Source organism: Pomacea canaliculata, linkage group LG6, assembly GCF_003073045.1.
Source record: "Pomacea canaliculata isolate SZHN2017 linkage group LG6, ASM307304v1, whole genome shotgun sequence".
Lineage (NCBI taxonomy): Eukaryota > Metazoa > Mollusca > Gastropoda > Architaenioglossa > Ampullariidae > Pomacea > Pomacea canaliculata.
The window spans coordinates 15,490,674-15,505,069 of NC_037595.1; the positions used below are offsets into that span (position 1 = coordinate 15,490,674).

The 14,396-nt window shown below is 37.0% G+C and overlaps 1 protein-coding gene across 2 annotated transcripts in view; it reads left to right on the forward strand.

Annotated features, from left to right (window-relative positions):
- Window positions 1-14,396, forward strand: part of LOC112565583 (glutamine-dependent NAD(+) synthetase-like) — a 38,114-nt gene that overhangs the window by 2,338 nt on the left and 21,380 nt on the right. For both annotated transcript variants that reach the window (XM_025241113.1, XM_025241114.1), the window contains exons 3-8: window positions 2,066-2,182; window positions 2,692-2,745; window positions 3,437-3,578; window positions 5,698-5,786; window positions 7,816-7,933; window positions 8,288-8,419. In XM_025241113.1, the coding sequence (XP_025096898.1) occupies window positions 2,066-2,182; window positions 2,692-2,745; window positions 3,437-3,578; window positions 5,698-5,786; window positions 7,816-7,933; window positions 8,288-8,419 (652 nt within the window). The remainder of the gene's footprint in view (window positions 1-2,065; window positions 2,183-2,691; window positions 2,746-3,436; window positions 3,579-5,697; window positions 5,787-7,815; window positions 7,934-8,287; window positions 8,420-14,396) is intronic.

The following is a 14,396-nucleotide window of genomic DNA, read 5'->3' on the forward strand; positions in this document are numbered from 1 at the left end:
TACTTCTGAATTGTCAGAATTGCTTTTGTGTATGGGTGCGGAATGTTTTAGTCTTTGAAGGAGCAAAGAGTGGTTGATTGTGTCAGATACAGCAGCCAGGTCAAGCAAAGTTAAGCCTGAACCATCACCATTGTTGAGGGCAAATATGTTTGTAGTTACTTTGATGAGAGTAGTTTCAGTATAGTGAAAAGGCTGATATGCCGATAGAGCTCGATAGATGAGGTGGTGTGCCTGTCAGTAATCCCAGAGCTGTGTCAGAACTACTTTCTCAATCGCCGTTATGAGAAAAGGCAAGTTTTGAAACTGGGTGGAAGTTACTTAACACATTGATGTCAAGCATGGACTCTTTGTGAGTACGAATTCCCATAAATTAAATTTTGAGCGATATTTTTGAAAATGTATACCTATTAACCTACAGCACAGAAACCTATGTGTGGAAGAGCATTTTAAACCATTTATGTGTTGTGAATTTTGAGAAATATAGGTTTAGTTTTCTTGTAGTAAAATCAAAGGGAAGATTGGAGCTGTATGGGGCAGAATTCACAAATCGGGAAGGATGTCGAAAACTAGAAAGTAATAAAGAAAAATTATTTACACAATATATACAAACATAAAATGTCAAACATATATTTTATTAGAATATACATTAGAATTTAAATATTACTATTTTCTTCTCATTTCTGGTTGTTTGAGTACAAATCCATGTTGAATTGAGTAACTGGCAAGTGACTTCGACATGGCAGTTGATCAACTAAACCTTCGCCTACATTCAAACATAACAAAATATCTGATTGGTTGACTTTTTTCCAGCTGTTTAAGGGAATACATAGTAGAACAATTCCTAAAGGTTCCAGTAGTTTCCTCCCTTATGCATTCATTCATTGACGTACAGAGCGATGTGTGTTGATGCTACCCAGGGAAATATCACAACAATGTTGTCAGGTACTGTTAGCCCGGTCAAAGGGATTCTAGGATTTTGTGTGCAGTGCTTCAGTTTCATCTTCAGGCTTGTTAAGATAATGGTAACTATTTATGTACATGCTTGGATATGATCTTGAGTGGGCCTTGTTGATGCTTGACTTGAGGTATGTTGGCAAGTTGAAGTTGATCTAATTGTGGATTCAATCATCTGAGCAATGACAAGTCATTAGCCTTGATCTTTTGCGAGGTGGAAGATGTTAGCAAGGGTGAGTCTGTAACAACAGCAACAGTAGCAAGGGCTAAGGTGAATAGAATCAGGTGCAGCCATAACATAAGGTTTACTACAATCTGTACAAATCCCTTATACTAATCCTGTTCTATGGATGTGAAAGATGCTCTGCTCACTGACATGGAAAAGAGAATCCAGGTATTCGAGAGCAAGTGTCTGAGGAGGCTGCTCCAAATCTCATACAGATAATATAAAACCAATGACTTTGTATGAATCACAGTTGCCACACTTGTAGGACACCAGAAACTTCTACTTAAAACAGTTAAACGATGTAAGCTGGTCTGGTTTAGTCGTGTTATCCAGCATGACACCTTGTCAAAGACTCTTTCAAGGGATCTTGGGGGGCGGTCAACACCATGGTGGCCAAAGGAAAAACTGGGTTACGAACATCAAAGACTGGACTGGTCATTCTGCGCAGGACCTGCTCACTATCGCCCAAAGTAGGCTGCCACATCTGTTTGTGTGCTCCTTCTAACAACAGGAACCAGTCAAGGGATGAATAACTGACTTTGAGATTATGTGTAGAGGTAGAGTCATACACTTGGATGATAGTGAAATTGTGTGGTCTGGTAGCAGTGTGAATGTTGATCATTCTACCAGAGATTGGGAGGCAATTGTACAAGTAGCATTTCAGCTGATGTATAAATGTATAGTGCAGTTTAAGAGAGCATCTTTGTCTACAAAGGTAGACATTATTTGATCAATTGCTTCAACCTGGAGAGTTAGTTCCCTATAAATCTTCAACAAAGCACAACACTGTTAAGTGGCTTGGAACCAATTGTACAAATTCAGTCATTAGAGTACCTGACATTTATTGATTGCTGATGCCAGCTTTCACTTATGCCATATGTGCAGTGGATATGGCTGTGCTGACCACTTCTTGGAGAGTGACACATTTCTGCATTCATGGGAGATGCTTATCCAGATAATGGTAAATTCTAATTGCCAGGACATCATTGTAGATGTAGGCATGTAAGTTGCTACTTTTTGTGTATTGCTGTCCAGGGGAAAAGTATGGGGTTGGAAAGCAATCTTTTCATTAGCAATTTGATCTTAGGGTATGTGTTTTAGCAGTATATGTAAATTTTGATCCTAGATGGATGTCTTGTTTATTTCTCAGGTAGTGGTATAGTTGTTATTTACCAAAAGAAAGAGAGAAATGATTACATCTTTTCCTAATGATGTGTATAGAAAATCGCTATCTGTTGGATAAGTAGTAACATTTTTTTTTACTGATTTTGTTCGAAATATAAATACACAGTTTGTGTGAACAAGGCATCTTGTCAGTCATCTAGTGGGTTATTAAGCAATAAAGTTTCTTTTTGTCCCATTCTCATTAAGTCAGATGTGAAGAATGTCAGCTACAAATAATTGTCCTGAGAAAATAAGCAGAGTAGTTGAATAGTTTGAAAGATATTTTTTACATGACATGCATTTAAAAAAAAATCATTAACACATTCTTTATATTCTTTGTTTTTCAGGCCTGTCATGCATAAAAATGTGGCATATAACTGTCGAGTGCTGTTTTTGAATAAGTGAGTATAAATCCAATTTTTAAAATATGAAGAGCATGAAATGAAATGTTACTGACTTAAAATCGGAGTCCACTATTAGCATTAACTATTATTTACTGCACTAATCTATTAGCATTTAGTCTGCTCATCAGAGGGTTTGATACAAAAGCATTTTTTGTTTTATATATATATACTGGAAAAATTCCTTTCCACCTGACAAATTGTAACTCACGGGTTCTCTGAATAATTTTTATTTGAAAATGCTGCATTGTGAAATGGCATTATCCAGCTACCATAAATGTCCTTTCATTAGAAGACTATGTTAAATTACAAGCCCATCAGTTGTGTATTTTTATTTTTTCTATTATTTACACTTGAGTTCTTGATGAAACTGATGCGATACCGTGGTTAGTAGTACATGTCATTGTATAGTACTTGGAGCTGACATACTCATATCATGTACAATATTTTATTTATATTTACTTAGGATTTATTTTTGCTTCATAGGTTAAGATAAATATTTGCATCATCTTTAACATATGTAAGGCCATATTTGTTTTCACTTCATAATGATCTAAGTGCTTATCATACTTTTAAAGTGAAAAACAACAAAGATAAAAAGAGGCCAAAGAGGGAGTATAGTTAAGAAAATCTTGATTTAGAAGCTTGTTTTATTTCTCGGGGGAATTAATATCACATTTGTTGGTGGCAGAAAAATACTGCTGATACGACCAAAAATGGTACTTTGTGATGACGGAAATTACCGTGAAACTCGATGGTTCACTGCATGGAAGAAAGAGAAAGAGACAGAGGATTATTTTCTACCAAGAATGGTGCGGGATATTACTGAACAGGTAAAACAACTTTTATGACTTGTTAAAGGTTCAAAGATAAAGATTTGTTCATCCTTTTTTTTTATCCTGAATTGACAGGTGTTATACAAATATTCTTCTGTATTCAAAGCATGGTCAACTCCTATCTCACGTATAGAACCCAGACTGTGTTTGTTGACTTTTAAACATCTCGCCCTGCTCCACTTTCCTACATGGTTCCACAAGGTGCAGTACTTGGCCCAATTCTGTTTATTTTGTACACAAAAACCACTTTCATCATGATTCCAGTATCATGTTTCTCATCAGTCCTGGCTGATAACATATGCAGCTATACTGCTCCACTACACCGGCTTGTCTCATTCTGCTATCACCATTGAAGCCTGTAATAGTGATGTCGAAGACTGTGTAGGACTCTACTAGTGTACTGAGTTATGTCTTTGTTAAGCAGCCATCAGGGACTGACGTGTTGGTTACAACTAGATGGTAAAAAACAAACTCAGCTATGATAAAATGGAAGCCCTCATCTGCCCAAGAAGAAGAAACCAAACTTTTGCTCATCAGTCTGGAATGTTTGAATCTTGTTAATGATGGCTTTTGTCACTCACCATGTCTCAGATCCATACAAAGGACTGACTTTACATTTGTGTTAAAGATGCAGATCTTGGTGTGTAAAGATAAAGCCTTGGATTTCTAGATAGGTCATAGGGAGTGGAATGCAAGCCTAGCTTTGTTTATTCGTCTTCTTGCATCTTCATCTGTTCCTCCATCTTTGCTGACTGTGCTGCCAAGGTAGGTGAAACTGTCCGACTCTGTCTGACGAAAGTCTCGTCTGACTGTTGCCATTCCTCCTTGTCACGCACAGGCCAAGGAGCTTGATGTTATAGTTGTTCATTTCCTGTGCTACCTGAGCTGATTTACCTCTCTCGTATAGCGTTCTGATGGTCCAGGTCCCTATCCTGGTTTTTGCCTTGGCCGTGAGAAGATGGGTTGTCGAGCTGGCTTCCTGAGGGCTTTCGCCAGAACGTGTCATAAGCCCTTCCGAAGAGAGATCTTCCTGTCCAGGCTCTCGTTGTGCGGTTGATATGTTTGCGGTTTCTGTAGCGTTTTATTTTTTTTACAGGGTGGGTTTGCTAGCCCCACGCCCAACCCTCCTCCTTCATCCAGGCTTGGGACTGGCAGGTTACCCGAGTGGTTTCCAGGTGGAGTTTAAACGATCATGGTTGTGGAAAAAAAAAACTGTTCGTTGTAGTTGAAGACAAGGCAGTCACATAAGAATAGTAACATATCCTTTATATGAGTGAATACTGTCATACTTCAGACTGGTCAGAGTCTGTCACTTGCACATACTTGAATCTCTGCTAAAAGGAGGCCAGCTGTATATGATATACCTTTTTGACCACTGTTCTCTGTTTTCATGACTTATATGAAGGCACACACTCTTCTGCCAAACAGCATCCAAACATCTAATATTCAATAAACTCTCTTTAGAAATATAAACTGGCTCCTTTATTAATACGAGTCTGTCAGCAGACATCAATTTCAGGAAGAGCACACATACAACCTATGCAGATAATGCTTTGGTACTCACTGTCTCACAGCAGATGATGCTTGATGTCATTCTCAGTTTTACGTGACTCATCATGCTTAAGACTGAATTCTGCCTTATGATGGGGAAAATGTTTTCTTTATCATCCTTGAGAGCCACTCATTGCCTGACCACATTCCTTCACATTCTTCATACTCACGAACAGGGTCAGCAACATGGTCCTTAAGACAGTTTAAAGAGTTATCAGGAGATATTAACCTGGGCTAAACCATATTGCAAGGAATATATTGACTACTGTCAGAACTTGATTGCATTAAAAACTATGGTGATAAAACATTTCTTATTTGAATGCTTTGAATGCCATTCTAATCTATCAAAAAGTATTCAGCATGGGTCAAACTTAGACAAGTGTAATGGGTAAAATGACATGTGTCAATCCTTTCAGGATCTTTGGTTGTGGCACTAAAGAAATAGAGGTTATAGAAATCAAGTTAACTTTATCTCACATTTCAGTCAAAGGAATGTGTGAAAATAACACGTATTGATGATGTGCTGTTAACATTTTCATGTATTGTTTAATCTTTTTAATTTCAGAGTTGTGTACCATTTGGAGATGGTGTTATCTCAACGTATGACACTTGCCTTGCTCCTGAGATTTGTGAAGAACTTTGGAACCCTCAGAGGTGGATACAATGCAATTTTTTTCCTAGTGAATATTTCAACCATGTGATTAGTATTTCGAATTTAAAACTTAAAAATTTAACACAGTGGCTACCTTTATATTCTTATTGATACTCCAATAGTTCTATTAATACAAAAGATAACCGTTTCATCATCACATCTTGAATTTACCTAATTGCTTAACGTATTCCATAGCTTTTCCCAAAGTTCCTTAATTAATGTACATTGCAGAAATAAGTGTTCAATGGTTTCATTTTCCTTTTTTTACAAAAACTGCAAAAGGGAGTTTTGCTCAGCTTATATTTGTTTATGGGTAGGATCCACTTCAAAATTCTCACTTGGAACCATCTCAGTTGACTGTCTATGGAAGTAATAAAGGGCTTAAAGAATATATTAGTCCAGTTACATCTGTCACATTTTCCTCCCAATTTCCTAGTGCAGATGCAACCATTTTATTATCCTTAAGAATTCTTAAAACCTCTTTGTTCCCTTTTCTTACTATAGACATCCTCTGTTAGTAGTTTCACTCTGGTAAATTAAAGAGCAGTTACATTTACTTTGATATTGTTTTAAGGACCATATCAAGCCCATGTAAGTTAATTAATAATAAGTTAAAAAGCAGGATATTTAACATAGAATTCATCTAGTGACATAAATACACCATCAGTGTTAACAAGATTTATAAATGCCTTTGCTTTCAAGCAGTCCTTAATATATATCACTGTTCTATCTCAAGTCACATTCCATTAAAATATACTCCCCCCCAAAATTCTTCACTATGTGTTCACTTGCTAATAAGCTTTTTATGTCTTTTACATTTCTCCAAAATGGGTTTTTTAATTTTTTCATTACCAAATTAACGTGTTTTCCACCATAGACCTTAATGGTCTTTAACTCTGGAGAAATAATGGACTTCAATGCTAGTTATAATGCACCTTAACTAGCTGATTTTGAATGTTGCTATAAACAAATTAAGATTCAACATTTTTAATCCTCCATCTTGATTTACAACTAACCCTAACCCACAGTTCTTTTAATTTTTGCCGACTTTCCATTTCCAACAAAAGAAAAGGAAATAGTTTCTTATAAATTCTTTTTGTGTCAACTCCAAGGTGGGTCGGGAAGAGTAATCAGCTGATGAACTATCTTGGTTATTACAAGAGTTTTCATGACTGTTATTTTCCCAAGAGGTGTTAAATGTCTTTCCAAAAAATTTTTTTTTTACCTGCATGTTGTGGGCGGCCCAGTCGAACAACAGTTAGCGCCTGCCACCACTACAGTGAAGGTTGGCTGTCCTGGGTTCAGCTTTCATCTCATAGCCAGACCACCTGATTCTTCTCATTGTTAACTTTTAGGGCTGTCCAGTGGTGTAATGGTTAATGCCTGTCACCAGTACAGTGAAGATTGGCTGTCCTCGTCAGCTCTCGTCTTGGGCACGTTGTTATTTCTCTGCAAGTAGCATCTGTTTACAGGGCTGGCTGCCTTGCTCTGATATAGCCTTCTTTGCTGGCTCAGCGTAAAACACTAATTCCCCTCCTCATTGTTAACTCTTAACTCAGATATGTCCAAGAATTTATCCAATGTATTAATAATGTTACTTCATTAAAATATTTTTCACTACCACCTAGAAAACATTTAATATCATCTACAAAGAGTAAGAAAAGTGTCTCTTCTCTTATCTTTATTCCCTGTATATTCCTATTTTCCCTTAACATTACTGATAATACCTGTTATGAATAAAAGGTGTTGTTGGTTGACAGAGACTTAACCGAAGGGGACACCACCGTTAACGAAGTTAGGGTCATTGGTTAGTGCAGATTTGAGCCCGTGAATATGCCGTTTTCACGCTAACTGACGATTAATCACGTGACCAGCATCGGTTAAGGCTTAACCTATGTCCATGTCCTTCTCACCTTGAATTTGTTACATTTGAATATCATTTTGCATTTATTTGAAAACTATTTTAAACTTTGCTGCTTGATACACATTTAATCCAAAGTACTAACTCAGAATTTTAAAATGTACTGGTAGTCGCCATATTGACCTGTCACTGGATGGGGTTGAAATCATCATGAATAGCAGTGGAAGCTATCACCAACTTCGCAAGATGTTCACACGTGTGGACCTGGTCAAATCAGCAACATACAAGGTTATTATTTAAAATAAATCCACTTGAATACAGCATTTTGTATTTTTTCTTTAAGTGACTTCAAGCTATCATGGTAATTTCTAGTTTAATTTTGTCGTATTAAAAAATACATCAATCTGAAGATTACTGATAATGATCAGAGGCTTTGAAAAAACATTTTCACCTTAGAAGTTTGATGAATGTTTTGGTGAGAAGTAATTTTATGTCTGTAAGCAGTTTTTAGAGCATGATTGTAATAGGACACATTATAATGTCAAATGAATTTTTCCTAGAAGTCTTTATAAAAGTGCTTTTTACCTAGCGACAGAAACATGGGGTGTGTGTGTGTGTGTGCCTTTGTGTGGATGTGTGAAGTGTGGAGGTGTGTATATGTTTAGCAATCTTATTGGTTGTGATGGAGAACGGGTTTTCTATGATGGAGGATCCATGATTTCTGTAAATGGTCAGATTGTAGCAGAAGGGCCTCAGTTTACTTTGGAAGAAGTCGTGAGTATTTCTTTAGTGGTAATTTGATGCATCTTTGTTGACATGTATAGATGTTTCTATTTTGTCACAGATTTATTGAAGTATCTGCTGAAAGATTGTTGCTTGGTTTTAAAATAAGCATAGTGCACTTTCAAAAGTAGCTATGTTTATTTATATAAAAAAAAGCTTTCTGAATTTCAAAAGGATGTATGGCTCTACTGATGCTTTAACTTCTTTATGTTAAAAGTATGAACAAAAGTCATGACAGTAACGACAATAAGCATACACTTATAGAAAGTTGAGGAAATATCCTTCTTCATGTATAACAACAGTAGAGCAAGAAAAGATAGGGTTTGTGATATAAAATAACACAGGACATATTTTATAGTATTGAGAACTGGGATTTCTCTGGCTAAGAGGAAATTCATGATAATTTAAAATCAGTTTTTGTCAGCAGAACTGATCATGAATTAAAGAGCACTATAAGACTAACATAAAATAATGATAATGATAAGCATATTTATATAGCACATTTCTCTGCTATGGAACATACTCAATGCACTGTACAAAAACAAATGACAGTGCAGTAAAGAGTCAAAGCACATGCAGATCATATGTGCACCACTTACAGTCGAGAGAAATAACAATTTAAATACACGGACAGAATAATAAGAACACATACGCAGACACAGGCAACATAAATGCAAACATTATGTCTATAGAATGACAAATGAAATGATGAAAAGTTGCTGCCAGCTTGCTCAATCCAGTTGAAAAAATGGAAGCAAGTCAAGAAAGAAAAAAGATAAACCAAACCTTGTTTACAAAACTTAAAAAACCCCAGACCATTAGATGAATCAGTTTATATATCAGATACTTTTGCTTAAATGACCTACATATCATTTGCTGTAAATTGAGCCTTTTTTGGACATATGCTTGCAAAATACATCATGCCATGAAAGTTTTACTAAATCAGTAAGAAAAGAAAACCTTAGTCCCGTATTTTGCCAGGATCTGCTTCCCTTCAATAATTAAATTCAGGATCCAATTGGATTTGTTGCTGTTGTAACTGAAAGTATTTGAATATCAGTTGATCTTCCCCAAATTGCTGGCACTAAAGTAAATAATGTCTCTTACACCTAACTTCCCAATGACCATAAGACATGGAATAGAAAAACTTTTAAAAGAATTTTTTTAATATGCATTATTAAAGTAATGTTTTAACTCTATGTATATTTCTTATAAATACAAAAATATTTTACTCATTTCATTTGTTTTTAAAAGATTTTTTAGCTCCTACCTCTTGATGAAGATTCACTCTAATTCTCCATATTTGTGACTTTATCCTTTCAATTATAAAGAAGTGGATTTATATAAAAGTTTTTTCCACCATCAAAGGCTGTACAAAACTTACACACTGCTGGTCTCAAAAGCAAGTTGGGAGCTCTGTTAGTGTAGTTACTCATGACATTCTTGTCGCTTCAGCCTTTCATCAAGAAATACTTCTTTGCAGAGTCAACATTTGATAGTTTAGGAAATGCTTTTTTTAAAATAGTATACAAATCATGGTATTTATTGTAGGTATGTAATTTAATTTACTTGAACATTTATATTGCACCACATCACAACCAAAACAGGTTGCGCTCTGTCATTGACCAACAATAATAAAAAAACAGTAAAATGAAATATAAAAGCACTAGCTAACAATGGCATGCTGTGATACACAAAACACACTCAGCCGCTAAAAAAACTTAAGTAGAAGAAGTATAAAGATATATTTAACTAATAAAATACATGTAAAATAAATTGCATTGATGAATAATTGGTAAAAGAGTTTTCAAAATCAAGCTTGTTATCTTTTAAGGTAAGGAAGAGAGTTTCACTGTTTAAAAACACAGAAGGAAAACATGTTGTTTTTAACCATCTTTGCAGGTAAAATGGGCAGAATGTGAGAGATGAGGAATGGAGTTTCTAGCAGGAGTGTAGATAAGAAATCATAAAAATCTACAGGGGAAGAGCCAATAAGGAATCCACAACAGAGCTGCAAGCTTATACTGAATTTTTACTTTAATTGATAGCCAGTGTAGGGCATGCATGAGGATGATCTATATTAAGATTTGCAAGCTTGAAGTACAAGGACAGCCAAGTTCTGCACTTTTAAAACTTGTGATTTAGGCAGTGGTTAGGCACTGTGGACACCATGCAGGAAGAGTCACAATAGTTTAATATTTATAAAGCTAAACAAAAGATAAAAATCTTAGTAGTTTGAATTAAGAGAATGTACCAAATGGATCTGTTAGTAAGCAACACATCAGAGTATTGAAACTTGTCAAGACAGATCTGCTGTCTTGAAAGTTAAGTTTTCTGCTGAAGGTACAAAGGGGATATCATCAGCATTAACAGCTCAGATCTGCTGTCTTGAAAGTTAAGTTTTCTGCTGAAGGTACAAAGGGGATATCATCAGCATTAACAGCTCATTCAGAGACAGACAGGTCATAGCACTTTCTCTTACAAAGGATGTGAACTTCATTTTTGAAATAGTCACTGAAATCATCACCAACAATGGCATGTCAGCTAGATTGTTACAGTGGTCTAGCAGATTATGAAATGATCAATTCAATCATGCTATCATTCAATTTATTCATGTTGGATGGCAAACAATACAAGCACATTAGATGAATAACTTTGTCTGGGAATGCTAGTCTTATGTTAACAACCTTAAAGGACAAACAGAAATGTAAAAAGTTAAATGATTTGTAGCACTCTAGTAGTGTACTAAGTTATGTCTTTGCTTTGTAGAGGGTAGGGGTCGAACAGCTCCCAGGACTGTCCCATTCTCACAGCTGCGTTCCTAAAAGCCAGCCTTGAGCTGTCCACCCATGATTACTGGCTATTGGACCTATTTTTACATCGGAAGTTATAAAGGCCCCTAGTCACTTGGGGAGACAATACCAGACAGGGTGGGGTGGGGCTGACCACTGCTTTTCTTAAAAAAAACACATCTATACCTCCATCACAACTAGCACTGGGGAAGACACTTATACAGTAGTTGATTTGATTTACACAGACACTCTTATCACCACCTTCACTGAGCCAAGTTTGTCAACAACATAATGTTAAATCATAGTCTTTGATGAAATCAGCTGATAGGCTGTGGTGCTTGCTGGTTGTGAGACATAGCAGGCATTAGTGGGATAAGGCTGGAGAAGGAGAGAAGTGTGATAACAACTTATGGTTTTGGGCCAGTGGAGGCAGAGTCTCAGAAGTGCGATTAAATGCTACTGGACAATCAGTCATAGAGATGGGCCTAGCTTTAAGATACAAGAAATGTTTTCTCAATGTGTTGGTGCAGAGTCATGTGAGCAGTAGCATAATACTGTAGTTGCAGTCTGTGATGACAGTCTCTCTAGATCCTCATTGGAGACTGGTGCTGCAGCAGGCTAGGAAAGTGATGACAGTGAATGCCAGCATTGCATAAGAAGGCAACCAACATGCTGAACATATGTCAACAGAACAAGGGAGAGAACTCTCACATGGCAGCCAGGAAAACTAAAAGCAGAGCAGACCTGACAAATTTTGATAATAAATTTACTGTCTGAGCTGCTGATGCATTGACATTAAATTCAGTCTCTTTGGTCTGTTTATATTATCCTCTTTTCTCTGTACTATACATCAGACAAAAGATATTTAGTAGATCTTCCCTTCTTTCTCAAGCTCCACTGCCAATCTCCCAGTCCTGTGGGAAGAGGTGGAGATAGCTATATGCTGTCTGAAGAGAGCACCTGGGGTTGACAACATTCCAGCTGAGCTGCTCAGCATGGCAGGGAAGAAACAGTGAAGGCCCTTACAAGTCTAGTTTATGAAACCAAAGAGAGGCCCAACAAATGAACACAATCACTTGTCATACTCCCTCCAAAGAAAGGCAACAGTAAACCGTCAAAACTACAGACCTACAGGCCTAATGAGCCACCCAAAGAAAGTACTTAAGGTAATCCAAAACCACCTCAACTCAAAGAGTTGAGCTGCTAGCAAAATAGCAAGCTGGCTTTAGAGCAGTCAAGAGCACACTTGAATAGATTTTCAGTGGTCGCATCTTGACAGAAAAACAAAATGGTGGAGAGAGCTTTGCCATAAGTCCATAATTGAAACAGGCATTTGAGTTTGGCTTGAGGGGCTGTGGCATGTGATGCAGAAATTCAAATTGAAGAGGGCCTTGTTCAAACTATTGAAGTGCTTTACAAAAACTCAGCAATAGTACTTAGCAACCAGGTGAGACTTCTTTCACCAGGGATGTTCTTGTCACCTGTGGTCAACATCTTTCCAGAGAGTGTCATGTAAGAGAGACTCTTCATAGCCACCACACCTCCATTTCCATCAGTGGAAAGTCCCTATGCATTCCAAAGATGATTAATGTCGGTAGCAATAGTCAAGCTGGGCAGAATTTGGCAAAGCAGTAGCAGACGGTTCACCACCATATACAGGCTGTACAAGTCCCTCATAGCCCCAGTGGTCAAGATAACTGCTCCAAAGGAACACAAGACCAACGATTTTGTATGGAGCATGATTGACGCCCTTTTTGGAGGCTAGGAAATCCTTCTTGCATCATTGACATGGCACAAGCTACTCTGATTTGGCCTTGCCATCCAGAGACACTAAAACCATTCTCCAGACCATTGTGGTAGATAGAGGAAGAACTGGAAAGTAAATATAAAGGAATGAACAGGTCACTTCATGCAGGACCTGCTTAACATGACCCCAAGTGGCTCGCCTTGTCAGCTGCTGCATCTAATCAGGTCTTTTCCCACTTCCCCAACAACCAGTGGGTCAGCTTATCGGGTGATCGGCTAAAACCAATCAAGTGATAGGTAAGTGGATTAGAATTATATTTCTGACAAATGTCAGCTGTCTGATATTTTAGAGAAAATCTAAAAATATCACAGGGACACATTTTTACATTTGATGAATGAGCTACTACTAGTAAATTTATTAAACTGATTGAACTGTTTTCTGTTAGTGGTTTCTGTGGTCTCAGAAAAGTTTATATATATAGATATATTTATATAAAATAGAAGAAACTAAAAGAAATGATGAGGATAACATGCAAATGCATCTGGCATGTTTTATACACAGAACTACAGACATACAACATTGTAAACATACTGTGTAAATCAGCGCGGCGTTTGGGGTGGCCGCCCCAGTAGCCCAAGGTCATCTTTATGACTTATTGCCAGCTGTGTTAAACAAGTTGTGACAAAAAATTGACGTTCAGAAACACTTCTAAGTTTCTAATGAAGCAAATTATTGAACCCATGTCTTCAAAACCCGAGTTTATTAAGTTATCGTCATCATATTATTTTGCTTTAAGGCTACTGTCACAAACGGTTACGAACAATTAAAACGCTAAATTCATTCGTTATTTCGCGAAATTGATCCAGCCTATCTAACTGTATATAAATCAGTGCTTCCGCAGGGATATTGATACACGTAGGAATGGAGGCTGATTACAAAGTTCAGGTTTTGCATCTGTAACCAAGATTGCACAGAATCTGGATTGTGCTTGGAATTAGGTTACAACATCACTTATGTGTCTGGTGTGGGAGTGAACTAAGTTGAGCAGTTATTCATTCTTCACTGTTAGTTTTATTTTGGAAAGTAGACAAAGCCTTTTAGCACGTTGAAGGAATGAAGCTGAACATACCTAGATTCTGCTCCCCAAAACTGCTGTGAAATGAAATTGTCACCAAAACAGGCTCAGACAGCATGGACCACATTACTGACCTAGTTTCTCTTTGCAGCTACTTTATTGTGAAGCAAACTTAGGGAGGGAGAGTGGTTAAACAGTCACTAAGCCAGATTGAAAGAAGCGTCACATCTATGACACAAGACTCATATGAAGTTGTTATAGTCAGTTACATCAAGCATCTACTGCCTGAAGGAATGGAAGAGTTGTTGCTACAAGAGTGTGTATTATCTGCTAAAATATGTTCAGCACGAGCCA